The sequence below is a fragment of the Mus musculus genome, chromosome 16 (assembly GCF_000001635.26).
Source record: "Mus musculus strain C57BL/6J chromosome 16, GRCm38.p6 C57BL/6J".
NCBI lineage: Eukaryota > Metazoa > Chordata > Mammalia > Rodentia > Muridae > Mus > Mus musculus.
In genome coordinates this window covers 34918361-34934706 of record NC_000082.6, presented here as the reverse complement: position 1 = coordinate 34934706, position 16346 = coordinate 34918361, and the positions used below count along the sequence as shown (strand labels likewise).

Here is a 16346-nt window from a genome sequence, read left to right as displayed (position 1 = left end):
ATGTGAGGGGTTAAAGGATAACCGGGGAAAGCAGGAGAGGATAAAGGAACACGGCAGGACTCAGAACAAGGCCAGGACTCAGACCAAGGCTGGTGCAACTCTACTCAGCAACTGTCAGCTAACCACAGCAGCTGGGAATAAGTGCTTGGGTTTATATTCCCACCCAGCAAGTCAGGGTGACCTGTGCAGGTGATTCGGCCTGGTCTCTACGCATTAAATGAGGCTGACATTGCTGCTGCTCTCCTGAACTGCTCTTGTCAGGGTCACTAAGGATCTCTGCACTGTTCTTCCGGATGGTTAGTGACCAGGCTGAGCCGCACCAGCTGGCAGCATCTGCCTCACTGGTCATTCTTGTCTTTTCAGGACCCTTTGGCTCCTGGGTAGCTCAGCCCTGGACAGCTTCCTCCTTTCTCAAAGCCATTCATCCCTCTCTCCCTTGAAGACCCCTGAGCTGCCCGCACATCTCAGCGCGGTGCTCCCATCTCTCTCTGGTCTTATCCATGGTCACATCCACCATAGGAGCTCACGGAATCCCAAGGCACTCAGTGATCTCTGCATGTGGGCTGGTGGTGGTCCCTGGCCCTCCTCAGCCTTGTTTCTTGGCCTTCCGTACCTGGTGCTTGGCTCACCAGCCTGCTTCTTCCTCCCACACCTCCCACAAGCTCTGCCCCACTGTGCTTCTCTCCTGGTTTCCTTCTCCCCTCTTCTCTTTCTTCAAGATCTCCTTCCCTCACATCTTACAGGTCTCTGTTCAAATGTTCACTCAACTAGAAGTCCTCAGCAACCCTTTCCTGAAGCTGTAGGCCCGTCCCCATCGCCCGCCTTGCTTCCCTCATATCCCAGGGTATCATTTAAATGCATGTGTGAGCACACACACACACACACACACACACACACACACACACACACCCGTGTCCTGAGACCAAGCACATTTTCTGCTCATACTCAGCAATACCAACTCATTGAGCTGTGCCTGGCACAGGGTGCGCACCTAAATGTTTGCTGAATGAATGAGTGCTGGTCTGGGTACCATAGATACATGTTCCCCCTTCACAAAGATGTATCATCTTTTGTGGCTGTGAAGCCCTGCTTTCCCTGAAGCTAAGGCTCAATGCCTTGGCTAGGGCACCTAAGGGTGAGAGGCCTGAGCTAAGAGAGAATGGTAGGAATTAATAACTTAGTCCCTTGAGTAGAAAGAACTTGCCAGCAGAGGGCTGGCAATAATGGAGGATCAAGGTCTCTCCAAAGCATCTTGACATGATAATTCCTTGGCCAGAATCAGCCTATGGTAAGGTCTGGCAGGCCTCACCAGCTTTATCAGGGCAATGTACACTGTAATCTACCGGGTGGGGCTTCAGCCTGGGCTAGTGCTTCTTATCAGTTAGCTTTGCTAAGCTCATTGGGAAAGGTAGCCTGCACCCCTTTGCAGACACCGAAAAGACGAAGTACAGAAGTCTCTGGCCACCCACAGCAGGCATTAAAAGTCAGCTGCTCTCCTCGTGGGTGAAGTTTTACTTTTGACAAGTTCTACCCTTTGTTGGCTAAGTACCCTTTTGCTGAGTCTGGAAGAAAGGGTGATATGACCACATTTAAGAAAGGGCACAAATGCCCAAATGACCCAAGCACCGCTGCTAATAGGCAGACATGCTGCCTCCATAGGTTGCCCATCCTGCCCATAACAAACAATAATTGCCAAGCAGTGGTGGCGCATGCCTTTAATCCTGGAGGCAGGATTAGGAGGCAGAGGTAGGAGGATCTGAGTTTGAGGCTAGACTGGTCTACAGAGGGAGTTCTAGAATAGTCAGGGCTACAGAGAAACCCTGTCTTGAACAACAACAACAAAACAGAAGGAGGAGGAGGGAGGGAGGGAGGGAAGGAGGGAGGGAGAGAGAGAGAGTGAGAGAGAGAGAGAGAGAGAGAGAGAGAGAGAGAGAGAGAGAAAACGCCAGTGAGCCCAGATGGATTCCTGTTTGTGGGATCCTGAAGACATCCTCACATCCATCATAGATGTCATCTTAATAGTATTGGGCACAGACTGAATGAGTGAGCAGTGGCTTTCAGGAGCATGGCCAGACATGCTGAGTGACAGCACGAGAGCAATCTTGAAGTCTGCACAGTAGAGAGGGACCTCACTCTCCTCTTGGAGGGATGTGGGACTGGTGGTTCTGCCCAGAGGTCAGGCAGGCAGCTACAGCAGATGCACTAGTGAGCTCACTAAGAAATATTCAACCACAGCTAGCTACCCCGAAGTGCAAATGGTTTCTTCCTTCTTTCTTCCTTCTTTCCTTCTTTCCTCCTTTCCTCCTTTCCTCCCTTCCTCCCTTCCTTCCTCTCCTTATCTTCATTTCTGTGTTGAGACAGTCTCCTATGCTGGTCTTGAACTTGTGGTCCTGTTGCCTCAGCCTCCCCAGTGCTCAGCATTCAAGGTGGCACACACCGACTCTTTTTGAGAATTTGACTGAAACCATGGATCCCGTCTTTTAGAAAGATGCTCCACCCCATTCCCTACATCTGAATTTGATGGTAAAAGGATGGTCAGATCTACTGAGATCACTGAGTGAGGGGCAAAAGACAGGAGGTTACTCAGCTTGACAAACACACCAACCCTAAGGAGGCAGAAAGGTGACTTAAGGACAAAGGAGCTGTTAAGGAGCCCATAGTCCTTCACTTTGCCTGGCGGTGGCTCTTGGTGGGGAAATAGAGCTGAGTGTGGCAAGACGCTCATGTAATAGATGACATAGATACATCTCCAGGTACATCAGCAAAGGCAATGGAGACTGGGCTAGGGGTGAGGGCTGTCCCTTTCCCTTTCTGCAAACACACCAGAACAAGTCCAACTGAGTCATCTTTGTTACCTCAGCTGATGTCTCCCCTGTCTTTCAAAGACCCAGCTCCTAATTTGTAGCCAGGAGCCAAATTCTGACTTCAAAGGGACTGGAGATAACTGATAGGCATCACTGCGATCAGTAGAGACAGCAGAATCTTTGGGCACACCCCCTGAGCAAAGCAAGCTTCTTAGGGTGCAGAATGAACGAACCCGCTAAATGAAACTCAAACCAAACAAGACTTCTTGAATATATTGTGAAAAGAAAAAGGAACTCACACTTGGCCAACAAATCTGGAAAAGGTGCTGACACTATCCAGATAAGAGGAACAAATTGCTCTCTTGCCTGCAGCTCTCTGTGTAAATAGGAGCTCAAGAGGCCAGGGGTTTCAAAACAGATAACCTCATTAGCAGGCTTAGCCAGTTTTCCATGGTTTCCCACTTGGACAAGGGGGCAACAAAGGGAAGGTGGGAAGAGACACACAGAGGATTAAGCAGGAGCCTCACAGCACACATCAAGTTGACCTTGAACCTTGACTTAGCAGATCTACATCCTCCAAAGTCATTCCTAGAACCCCAGAGAACCCATACCCTGTCAGACTCCTGGCTAGCAACGATTTCATTTACTTTGCAATTGTGTGTTTTCAAAAGACACTTTCCTTTAGAGAACACTCCGTCTATGCTCCCACTTATTATGTACCCCGGATCTCTGCTCTGTGACCAGGATGTGGGGACAAAGCCTCTCCGTCTTGTGAGACGGCTATAAAACAAGTTAGGATTTCAGGACTAAAGTGTTCACACTCAGTAGCCCGAACAACAACGAAGCTGTTCTTCTAGATGCCTTATTTGGGCACCAGGCTTTGACAGGTTACTGATGGCTCCTAAGTAGGCATTTCAAGGGCAAGAAACTGTTTTCCCAATACTACCTTTTTAGACATTTCCAGGGAAGTATAAAAATACAAAAAGAAAAAAAAGGCACTGGATTGAAAGTCATGCAGGCTTTGCCCTGGCTCAGGCACTCTGGGGCCAAAGAGCCTCCTGTAGACTGCCTTTCTTTTCTGAACAGCCTCCGTTTTTCTCATTCATAAAATATGGGTGTTGCAGCTGGGAATACAGCTCAGAGGAAAAGCCCTTGCCTGGCATACGAGGGGTCCTGGCAGAGCTGGATTTCTGATGCTGTTGGTCATGATGAGGAGAAATATAATGAAGGACTTAGTCTAAACCATCACAGGCCTTGTGCTATTCCCAGGCACGAATTCCACAGTCCTAGTGGGGGGTGGGGGAGTGGGGGGAAAGAGACACAGATGCATGCTTCCTGCTGGGCCTTGCCTCTTCCTGAGTTGGAGGACTAACTGGTGTGCTCGGTCTCCTGCTTCTCTTCCCTTCTCTCTGCTGCCTTACTGTCTTTTGGCAGAAGTCGCCAAAAGTGTTCTCCTCTCTCCCCCCTCCTGGGCCTGACTCACCTTCTCCCAGAAGACCCTTGAACTCTCAGCTCCCTCCTCACGCCCAGGCTCCTCAGCGAGCCTGGGCACCAGCACAGTGCGCACTTGCTCGTGGTGGTTGGTTAAATACTTGTAGTCATTTTCCTGTGGGTGTGTCCTTTCTCGTGCTGGTGCCCTTATGCCTGGCTTCTCTGCCTAGAAGGTTCTGGGTGTGGAGGGCAGGACTGGGAGGGGAGGAGAAGGTGAACAGTGCTTCTTCCTGGCCAGAGGATTCAGGAAGAGGCTATGTGGGCCATCGAGCAATCAAGGTGAGGCCACTTGCCTTTCTTCCCTGACTCATTTTTTTTTTTAAAGGTAGTTTGATTCTCACCAAATGAATGCTGAAATAAGGCTGGGGACAATCTGGGGGGTGGGGGAGTTTCATTCAGATGTGGAAGGGGGCAAGAGATGGGCCCTGTATGTGTAGTGGCAATGGATAAGCACGACTTACCGTCCACAGTGACTTGGCAGGAACACTCTGCCTGGCCAGCGCTGTTCTTGGCTACACACTTGTACAAACCTCGGTCCTCAGGCAGTGCCTTCTCGATGGAGACAGAGAAACGTGAGCCTGGGGAGGGGGGAGAACAGGAAATTCTGTGAATGACCAGGAAAGGGCCTGGCATCTGAGGCCCAGTAGGCGGGCGTCTTTACAAGCCCCTTCTCAGATCCAGTGGGAATGTGGTTCTCTCCTTTCTGACTCCTGCAAACTCTCTGTTGACGACTGACCCCAAAAGAATGGATTCCTAATCAACGGTCCGGGGACCTCCTCCAGCACTGGAGGGCTCTTTTGGGAGGCTGCAGAAAAAGAGAGAAGGGACCTCTGTCAGTGGAAAAGAGGGACAGGGAGCAGACCGGCATGGCCTGCCCCTTACAGGGCACAAGGAGCCTGGGCACAGTCTTCTGGGGACAGTGGCAAGGAAGGAGTCACCTGGCAGTGATGTTGGAGACATTGCTGACTTAAGAAACAAAGCAAGCTGGGCGTGGTGGCGCACGCCTTTAATCCCAGCACTCGGGAGGCAGAGGCAGGCAGATTTCTGACTTCGAGGCCAGCCTGGTCTACAAAGTGAGTTCCAGAATAGCCAGGGCTACAGGGCTACATAGAGAAACCCTGTCTCGAAAAGCCAAAAAAAAAAAAAAAAAAAAAAAAAAAAAAGAAAGAAAAGAAAAGAAACAAAGCAAAAGAAACCATGCATTGGCCGTGACGCATGTGCGGAGGTCAGAGGTCAACTTCCAGGAGGTGTTTCTCTCCTTCCACCAAGTGGGTACAGGGGTTAAACTCGGGTCACAGTTTCCCATTTGTGGCAGGCAAGTTTTCCCAATGAAACATCTGACCAGCCCAAGGTAAAGGAAGTTTTGGGTAAACAGGCGAGTAGGAAGGGGTAGGAACCCTCATTTAACAGTGACACCGGCCTTTGGGATGATCTCTTGTGAGATGGTAGTGGCTGTGGTCTGTGACTGTGGCAAATGGCTTTTTAGGAAGGGTGTTTATGGCTGAAGAACGGGCTAATGACGGGTACAAGGCCAGAGGTGAGACTTCTGTGACAGCCATTCTACAGGGCTGGGTCTTCTGGCCCCTCAGGGAGGGGTGAGGATGGCCTCTTTCCTCACAGCCCTTATGGTCTATCCTTGCCTGAGACATACCTTTGGGGGCCTGGAGGCAGACAGTGGGAAGGCAGGCTGAGCATAGACAAAGTTCGGGATCTGGTCCTTCCCCACTCAGCTCTCCCTCATCCCCAGACCGGTCAGTCCTCTTTTAGGAGAACTTTCTGACTTGTGGGGGAAAGTCATCTAAGAATGGAGCCAGCGGGACCAGCCAGGAGTGCAGCCATCTGCTAGGTCCTACCTTGAGGTGAATAAGTAAGCCGCTCCCGGGGCATCCTGCCCTAGCTACCCAGTGTCAGTGTACCGACCATCGCAATAGAATGACAGGGACATGTCCATCCCACTGCCTATACGTTACTTGTTATACAGCCATCGGACCACTGGCACTGGAGGACAGCTGTATACATTCCAGGTTTATGGGAGAGTGGGACAAGACAAATGGGCACCATTCTCAGGGGAACTTTTTTTTTTCTCAAATGATGTATACTGGTTTTATCTCAACTTGACACAAGCTACAGTCATCAGAAGGGGAGAAGCCTCAATTGAGAAAGTGCCTCCAAAGTATTCATCTGTAAGGCATTTTCTTAATTAGTGATCAGAGGGGGGAGGGCCCAGTCCACTGTGGTCCAGCCCAGAGACACATCCCTGGGCTGGTGGTTCTGGGATCTATAAGAAAGCAGGCTGAGCAAGTCATGGGGAGCAAGCCAGTAAGCAGCATCCCTTCCTGGCCTCCGCATCAGCTCCTGTCTACAGATTCCTGCCCTGCTTGAGTTCCTGTCCTGACTTCCTTTGCTGATGAACAACAGTGTAGAAGTGTAAGCCAAATAAACCCTTCCCTTGCCAATTTGCTTTTGGGTCATGGTGTTCATTGCAGCAACAGAAACCCCAACTAAGACAATCTGGTTACACAAAGCTGATGCCAGGAGACTCAGAGAGCAAGAATGGCATCAGTGGGGGCCCTTAAGACCTCACTAGGGAGTTGGAAAGTCTACACTGTTTCTTGGAATAGGATAGCTGATCTGTGTCTCCTCCCTCCTACTCAGCTCTTGAACAGGCCTGACCCTATCTTTCCATGGTGAGGACAGTGGGCCACCGTTATCTTCTCAACTGCAACAGAAAGGATCTTGGCTGGAGATGGAAAAAGTCTGACGTGAGAGTGAGAACTGGGAGGCTCAGAGACAGGGGAGTGAGAGCAGCCATTCCAGTCACCTGGCTGGACAGGAGGATGCTAGGGTGACACCTGGCCTGAAAGACAGGCTTAGAGGAAACCCACTCACCTCTGGGTTTCCCTGGTCTGGGAGGACAAATTCCACTCCCCCACTCCCAAGTGATAGCCTGTCTCATCCCTCGTTTTTTGTTTTTTGTTTTGGTTCCCCAGCTGCCTTTGACCAGAAACTTAAATGACAGGCCCAGTGAATGACAGCAGGATGGCTGGAAGGGCAGTGGAGGATCTGAAAGAGACCCCGCCTCTCTCCCAGCTCTCCAAGGCCCCAGCAGAGCTTGACCATGGCCACATGCATGTGTGGGTTGGGAGAAGACTGGGCAGGCTGGAGGCTGGCTACCCCAGATGAAGACTCTGGTATTTCCTGTGGGACGGCTCATTCTTGACCTCCAGAAGAAAACTGTTTCCCAGCAATTTTTTTTTTTATTATAGAATCCTCAGCCTGTCAGCTGAGGAGTTGAGGGAGTGAGGTGGGGGGGATGGGAAGCAGGAATCCACTGAGTGGTTCCCCAGCTCTGCCAGGAGCCCCTCCTGACCGAGGACTCACTCTTCTGTGATTGAAGACCCTCCAGCTTCCCTTTCCCAAGTGGGTGGGGAGAGGAAAAAGAAAGGGCAAGTGGATTGGGGTGAGGGGTTGCCAGGCTCTTGGTTATTCTGCCAGCCTCCCTGACCTGCCCTCCTGGCAGGCACAGGCCAACACTGCTACTCACCTGGGGTCCCTTCCTTGGGCACAGTGGCCTCTGTGTCACCTCTAAGACCCTAGCTCTAGCTACGCCTCTCCTGGGTTCCCCAGGCATCTGAGCACACTGGCAGCAGCGAAGGCCATTTCAAGGCCATTGCTGAATCACACTCCTGTCTACTGTGCTATCTCCGAGGGCGATAGCCATGTCTGAAATGCAACTGCAATAAAATGTAGTGGAGGTTATTTCCACAGCGGGGGACCTGGATCTATTCAAGACAAGATCACAAACACATGATCAATAATATATGTCTGCATTATTGAAAAAAGAGAGAAATAAGAGGCGAATTACATACAAGCAAAGGGATCGCATATACACTGGGTGCTATATAATTTGTGGAATGAGCTTATACAGGATTGAAAAAGCCTTCACTAGATTCCACCCTGAAGGCAATAAAAAAAAATGAATCATCTCTCGATACAGCAACGAAAACAAAGCTTCTTTACTAGATTGGAAGAAATGTTTTGCTAGGGGAAGCCCGGCCTGGAGGCAGGAAGCAACACACAGAGATAAAAGGCCCTTTCAGTGCTACCTCAGCCCTGCCTGGACTCCAGGGTCATTGCTCCCCTCCAGGCCCCCCAGCCAAGATAGATCTAGACAGAGAGGACCAGGTACCTGTCCCTGGAGGACAGGCCCAGCTGATGGTCTCCTGAACACAGACATCCCACAGCTCTGGCTGCCAGAGGAGGAAAGCCACTTCCACTTGACTTTAAGAATTGCCCAGTGGTCAAACGCCACCAATGGCTGTCAGACCTCTTTTTGGGATTTCCTCAGCACTAAGTGGGGCGGGTGTAATCCTGTCCTGCAGGCTGTGGGGCTCGGCAGAGAAGTTCCTAGCAAGGGGAGCTCTGAGATCAAGGGATCCATTGGGTGTCTCAACTAAAGTGACAGGGCTCTAAGAAGGGATCCTGGAGGAAGTGAATCTTGATAGAGGGGAGAGAGATGGGTTGGGGGTCAGTGCGGGCAGAGGGAGGGGGAGGGAGGTGCTGGGAGACAGGAAGATGGGTACTGCCCTTCACCCCTGCTCATCATCTCAAATCAGACTTCCTTAGTTCCAGTGATAATATCCCCCTGTCTTCTCCATCCCTGTTCTCTTCCCAGCCCCAGCCATCACCCTGCCCTTCAAGCCAGGCTACGGGTTTTATGGCAGATGTCTGTACTTCTTACACTGGGTTCTTTCCTTTGTGGCCACGCTCACCTTGGCAGCCTGGGCCTCACCACCATGGTCCCTGATCTCTTGAGCAGTCTCCATCCTTGTCTTTGTCCCGGAGTCAGTCCAAGCCCCTAAAACCCCAGCTTCTCGTGTTGCATTCCTCACTCCAAAATCTCCCCTGCATGGCTAGCTGTTGCTTTTAGACATGTTCTCTGACAGGATGTGGGCTGAAATCAGGGCCAAGTCACCCCCTGCCATAGCCTAGATAGGCCCATGCGCAAGCAGCCAGCCTTTAGTGCCCCAGCCCTGTACAGGGCCTACCTACTGCTAGCTTCCCTGCTGCCCAAGTCTGGCCTGCTTTCTGGGCTTTCCTACCAGCCACCCAGTCCCCAGCATGGAACATCTCATCCTCTCAGACCTCTCTGTGGCATCGGCTCCAATAGCTGTATCACAGCTAGCCCATGTCCTTGCTGCCAGACCCACTAGGAGCAGATTCACTCCACTTCTGGCCACCACCTGGCTGCCTTCCAGGAGCTCTCCAGGGAGAGCTGATAAGTCCTCAGATGCACTTCCCCTGGGTGGGGTGGTTGGGGAAACAAAACCCTCATAAAGATTTGGTGAGTGCAGGCTCAGGGGCAGTGCTGGTATTTGGAGAACAAACACTCTGCGCTTTATTGTGGCAAGATAGGCTCACTTCACGGGTCTGTTCCCTCCATTGCAGGGAGGAGGTTGGTCTCTTCCTTTCTCTGTTACTTAAGGGCTATGCAACCTTGGGCAGTTTACTTAACTTCTCTGTTATAAGAATACTTGGTAGTGTGAGAATTAAGGGATTAGAATATGTAACTGTCTAGGATGGCATCCAGATAAGCTGCTCCGCTAAGGGGAGCAAGCTATTAGTCCTTTGAAATATGGAGACTATTGTTGGCAGTTTGCTTTGAAGCTCTCTCTGTGATCCCTACCTCCCCTCTCACAGTCTCTCTTGTCACTGAGGACTTAGGTCCTCCCCTGTGGGAGGTGATGATGTTGTTTGCATCTCTGTGCTCTGGGTGAAGATTCCACCAAGCAACCCAGGCCTTAGAGCAGCCAGCGACTGGGCGCTCAGGAGCACTTCTGTGACCAGGGCTGAGGTTTGTCTTATACAGCTCATTCGAGCAGACTCTGTAAGTGGCTATTGGTGGCTCTGGCTTTGGGAACTGCCACCTTCATCACCGCTGAACCCCAGTTTTCCTGAGGTTGGTGTACTCATAGATAGTATCATGCAGGATTCCACCACTTACATGTCCCAGGTTGGTGGCTGTCCTCCATCCTGCCCAGAGAGGTCACTGGACGTGGTGACCTGGGAAACACACCCAGTCAAGCTTTCCAGTTTGAGTGGAAGGTTCTTGGGTGGGACAGGAAGGATGTTAGCACCCACTGTCCTGGACTTCTTACCCCACCACCGTGGCCCTAAGACCTCCTGGATACCACGGGGGCAGAACTAGCAGACACAGGGGGACAGATGCCTTCTGGAAGACCCTGCCAACCTGAGGATATCAGTGTGAAAATGTTACTGTCAACGCATTAGCAGAAGATTACAGAATCTCTCTCTGCTGAAAAAAAAATGTCCAGTTTGCCTTTCGGTCATTCAACATTTAGACTCCACACGTTTCGGCTGCTCTAGATTGTCTGGCTGAATTGTGGAGCAAGGGACAAGGTCGCTGCTGTCTACAAATGCCTCCTTTCTGGGTTGTGGAGGTAGGCAGCTGTGGGATGAGAGGAGAGTGTGTGGCGAGGGGAGTGACCAGGGGAGAGTGGGGAGAGGGGGGGAAGGATGGGCTGGCGTGTCTCAGTGCACTGGCATTTGCTAAGACCTGTCCACGCAGCCTCTGCAGACACTTCCCTCAGTATCTCAAGGGCACATGTCACATCCTGGGACCTTCTTCATGACCCTCTAGGGTCAGCTCTAGCTCAGGCAGGACCGCGTCTCTCCACTAGCCACCTCAGTGGACTGTGGGAACTTCTCTGGCCTAGGAGTTTCTGATAAGACTCACGGAGGGCCGGTTTGGTGACTCGGCAGCAGGTGACAGTGCTTCCCTCCCCACCCTACCCCCACCTGAATTTGATCCTAGGGGTCACACACAGTGGCAGGAAAGAACCAGTTCCTATGAGCTGTCCTCTCACCTCCAAACATGACCACACACACGTGGCAGCGTGTGCGTATACTCATAATCACTCTCTCTCTCTCTCTCTCTCTCTCTCTCTCTCTCTCTCTCACACACACACACACACACACACACACACACACACTAAATAAATGTAAAAGGAGAGTGAACCATAACAAAGGACTGGAGATAACCTCCTCTCACTCCCCTGTCTTCTCTGGTGTAAACTGGCAGGCTTGAGAACTGTACCCCAAAGGCCACGGGTGGCAGGACTTGCACCACCCCCCAACCAAGAATGTGAAACACCAGCAAACAAAAGTCTCATCCAAATTAGGAAGCGAGCAGCTCTGTCCCGCGTGAGCGGGCCCATCGGGGCTGTGTAAGGGTTTGGCTTGCCCACGGGGCCGTTTGGACCCACAGTGTTCTCAAGAATGAGCTGTTGCCGATGCCAGCCTATAGCTCCTACCAGCTGTCGCGCAGTGTTTCCTACACTTATCAAGGAATAATGGGCCCAGGGTCCCCAGCTCACTTCAGCTCCATGTCCCCCTTCTCCCAGTCTGCAAAGCATAGCTCTCTCTATGGGGGGGGGTGTTGAACACTCAGTCCTAGGTAAGCTCAGAGGAGACCTGGGTAGGGTACCAGGAAAGAGCTCTGCCAGACAGACACCAAGGCACAGCATGTACCACAAGTCTCAGAAGCGCAGCTCACATCCACAGTAGGCTCATGTGTATACCCAGGGCCCCTCTGTAAAGGAGGGGGAATAGGGGTGGCTATTCCAGCTCAGGCCATGGCTACAAGTGACCATCAAGCAGACTACAGGTTCATGCTTTGACAGTGACCCATGGATGGGCTTCCCATCTTCCCTACCCTCGCTCTCATTTACCTTCTTGGGCGAGGACGATGAATTTTGTGGTCTTGAGTGTCTTCCCATTCAGCGACCAGGTGACAGTGGCGGGGGGATCAGAGATCACCTGGCATTGGAGTAGCAGCTTCTCCCCCTCTGCCACATGGACATCTTGTAGCTTTTCCTTGAAAACTGGGGCCGAGCCTTGGCTCTCGGGTCGCTTTTCATTGCCCGTGGCTCCGACCTGCCCTTTCTTACAGTTCACATCATTCTTTACCTCCTTGACTTCTTCTTTCCCAGCTGGTTTCGAGGTCTCAGCAGACTTGGCATTGCCCACAGGCTTCTGGGGCTCAGCAGGTTGTGCGTTGGTTACAGGTTTCAGGGACCCTGAAGGCTGTGCGTTGGCTATGGGTTTCAGGGTCTCGGCAGGCTTGGTGTTGCCCACAGGCTTCAGGGTCTCGGTAGGCTTGGCATTACCTATAGGTTTCGGGGTCTCAGCAGGCTTGGCATTGCCTACGGGTTTCAGGGCCCCGATGGCCTGCGCATCGCCTGCAGGTGTGGGGCTTTCCCCAGCCTTGACATTCAAGACCTCAGCGCTGTTGCCCCCATTCTCCGAGGGTGACTTCTTCTTGCCACCTAGCACAGAGCGAAAGTCTGGGGTGGCAGCTTTTGGAGGTGCCTTCTCAGGAACGGGGGTCTTAGGGGTCCCCTTCTTGGCGAGGACAGACCGGAAGTCAACCTGCTGAGGGCTATGCACCTTCCTCTCTTCCTCGGATATGGTCTTTGGCTTCACTTGCCGCTGAAGGTTGGCGCGGAAATCCATCTGCTCGGCTGGGATGTCCTTCAGGTCGTCTTCTGAGACGGTCTTGGTGCTCACCTTCTTTCCCAGGAGGTCTCGAAAATCCAGCTGCCCCACCTCCTGCTGGCGGATGGCCTCTTCTGTGTGCAGCCTGGTCTCCACCCGTCTCTTCAACAGCCCCCTCACGTCTTCTCCGTCTTCCTCCTCAGGCCAACCTTGCCCTCTTGCTGGCCAGCAGGGCCTCAGGGTCCCATGACGGTCACCATCACCATGAGCACCAACTCCTCCACCACCACAGAGGCCCTCGCAGCTGGCAGGCTCCCGCCCCCTGCAATAACCAGTGAAGGAAAAAGAGAAAGTAGCAAGAGGAAAAGGGGCTGGGTAAGGCTGAAACGTCAGGGGAGAGCAAATCCCTGAGGGCGGAGGGTAGAGAGGAGGGGGAAGGGGACGTGGGGGCCGGCCAGGCTGTGTTTATAGAAGGGAACATTGGTGAGAGGCACTCACTGGCCTAGTTGGTTTATTATATCGGTAATGATTTCAGTAGCCTTATAAGGGTGTGTGCAAAAAAAAAAAAAATACAGAGAGAAAAGAAAAAGAAACACACATCACCCCCTCCTTCCCCTTCTTCTGGCCTCCCTCCTTCATCCCCTTCCAATCTTTCTCTTTGGCTCTGGTAGCCTCAGCAGGAGGACACAAACAACCCCAGGCTTCAGGGCCAGGCAGAGGTGCGGGTGCGTTGTTTGGGGACCTGGCCAGGCTACTCCTGGGGGCACTCACCGTGGTGGGGCTCTGGAAGGGCTGTTGTGAAGCATCAGTGACACTTGGCAACTACACTCGCCAACCCGGTTCCTGATGAAGTCAAGGACAATACAATAAGAGCTATGCGGTTCCCTGGGCAAAGGTCCTATTCAGCTCGGGGCCAGAAGGGTGCAAGGCAAGTGTAGACTTGGTCGTGGGCTGATGGGCCATAGAAGAAGGAGGAGGCCTAGGGCTTAGCTGTGGCTTCCATCCCAGACTTAGATCTAGGCTAGGGCTCTCACCCTGTGGTCAGCTTTGATTGTTACAGTTCCAGATTAAAAAGAAAGGGGAGGGGAGATATTTGGGAGGGCAGCAAAGATTAGCATCTATAGATGGGAATCCTTGAACACTATGGATCGACCCCTCAGTCCAAGAATAAAGGCTGCTGAGGGGTTGCGATGAAGCCTCTCATCCATGCAGACAGGCTCTGCTCAGATGCCCAGTGACCTGACCTGATTCTAGACTCCCTCAAAGTAATGACAGCCACTTCCCCAACGGCTGAATTTTCCTTGAAAACAGTCACAGCCCCCTTCATTAATCAGAACATTCTGTGTTAAGAACCTAACATGCGTGCCTCCCAACATGGGTGGCCCCTTTCTTTTCCTCCTTCAGGTGGGGCCGGCTCTGGATTCCTTACAATCACAGAGCTGTTCAGCCTCCAGGGGTGCATGACCCGGCTGAGGCCCCTCTTCTCAGGCAGGGGGATGAATGGCTGGCCAGTGGATTCAAAGCAGTTGAGCCCTCTGGCCTGAGAGGCTGCCCCCTGCTGGTGCTTCAGAGTGATGTCTCATAAAGGGGCAAGTCTGGGAATGAAAAGGGGAAGATCTACCGGTGTTTATCCGAGACCCTCCGGCCCTCATGACTGCCACATGCTTTGTTTATCTTGTTCTCCACAGCATGCCAGCTTGGTCTGGAGAGTGTAGGGAAGGAGGCTGTGGGGATTATGCAAGGCAGTGCTGGGATTCTCAGGTCCCATAGTTTCCCTAGGTGTCTTAGCAGCACTGCTGGGTCTGAGCGACCCTTCCAGACCCATGATAGGCATATCAGCTGCCAGCACTGGACCTCCTCCTCCTCCTCCTCCTCCTCCTCCCAAAACCCATCTCATTTTGTCTATGGTTCTAACAGCTTAGAGGCAGCACTGTTTATAAAAGGCAAACGGAGTGCATGAAGGTTGAACGATGTGCCTGAACTCAGAGGTAACCAGCAGGAACAGGGTCCGGGACCTGGATCTACCTACATATAAGACTTGTGGCCTGTGCACAGGTCCTACATTGCTTATCAGAACCAGTTTGCTCTGGAATCTTGGTGTGTTTCTTCGTGTGTCTGCATACATGTGTGCCTTAACCACAAGAGTGGACGCCCACACGTAAGTGTATGGGACCACCTGGTAGGTACCTACATCTCGAGTCTGGGGAGATGCACTTACATGTCCTGCTGCCACAGCCGTAATCCACCTCACTTTGTCTGGCACTTCCTCATGGAAAGACACTAGCAGCTACAGAGAGGTTCTGCTTCTCGGGGTCTGAGGCCTTGTTCCTCACCCCTGTGAAGGGCAGGGACCCTTGTGAACCAGGATGGGTGGATTTGCTTCCTTCCAGCCCTCTCTCTCCTCCTTCACTCCACCCCTTGTCTTTGTGCTATCCCAGGCTGTGGCCACATTGATCCCTTCCTGGGACCTCATTCCTCTCTCCTTCAGGTCAGCCCCTGTAGTTTGTCCCTTCCTCCAGGCCTGGGTTCTTAGAAGTGACCAAGTGAAGGCACCTGAAGAGTGCAGGCTACACCTCTATCCGGCAGCTCATTAGTGCCAGGCCGTGAGCAAGTACCTGGTTTCCTGCTTCTGTCAGCCTCCTGGGCAATGCTAAGCTACTTTTTCTCTACCTCGCAGCGATGCTGGCATGGAACAGAGCAAGATGCCCAATGGGTGTTTCCTTGGTAGCTCCTTTTCCCTCACATTATCTCTGAGTTTCCTCTTGTCATAAGGAGGACAAAACCCAGGCATAGAAATCAGGAGCAGATCCTGACCAGATGGCCCCACTTTACCTCGCCACACTCTAGGAGGCTGTGCATCAGAGATGGATTGTCTTCTGAGCTGGAGCTACATGTATGTATATAACCCCATGGAAGGAAGCAAGGAAGGGCTCTTGTCATTGCGATGATCTGTGGTGGGGACCACGGACAAAGATAAGCCCCACCCAAGGTCTCTAGCTCCACCCACCCTGAGGTCTCCAGACAGATGAGGGGGAAGAACACAGAGACACCATGGCTGGGCCACTGAGGGGACAATACTGAAAGCCTAAAATGAAAACCTCTACTGGGCCTTTAAGGCAAGCCATGGGTTCTTCTGGAGCCTATAAAGTTCAGACAGACTCTTGCCTGGGGCCATCTACCAGTGACTTCACCAGCAGGAACAGTATCTTGGAGACATCTTTAATATTACCCACACTCCTTCACAAACAGGCTGAGACTGAGGCCTTGCCCTGATGTTGTCACACAGGACACAGCAGTCATCCCGTATGCTGCGAACCTGCCACAAACGCGCTCCCCTTTCTTGAGCCCCGTATTAGAGGCTCACACTCTGATGAGGGGCCTCGCAACATGCCCCTCCCCAAATCACCATCACACGGGACAATTTTATATGCAAAGGTGAAGAACTAATTTTCTGGAAAATGTCTGTGCTTTCTAACATCTCAGCTGGAACTTGGAGCTGATGTGTTGCTAGCTCTCCTCTTAGTCAGGGCTGGC

General features: G+C 52.1%; 1 protein-coding gene across 5 annotated transcripts in view; it reads right to left on the bottom strand.

Annotated features, from left to right (window-relative positions):
• The window catches only part of Mylk (myosin, light polypeptide kinase), a 257238-nt gene that overhangs the window by 67730 nt on the left and 173162 nt on the right, over positions 1–16346 (bottom strand). For 4 of the 5 annotated variants that reach the window (XM_006521702.1, XM_017316849.2, NM_139300.3 and 1 more), the window contains 3 exons: positions 13584–13655; positions 12047–13134; positions 4757–4873 (listed from right to left, as the gene is read on the bottom strand). In XM_006521702.1, the coding sequence (XP_006521765.1) occupies positions 4757–4873; positions 12047–13134; positions 13584–13655 (1277 nt within the window). Of the gene's footprint in view, positions 1–4287; positions 4378–4756; positions 4874–12046; positions 13135–13583; positions 13656–16346 lie in introns of those variants that run through there. The other variant, XM_006521705.3, reaches the window with a different exon arrangement.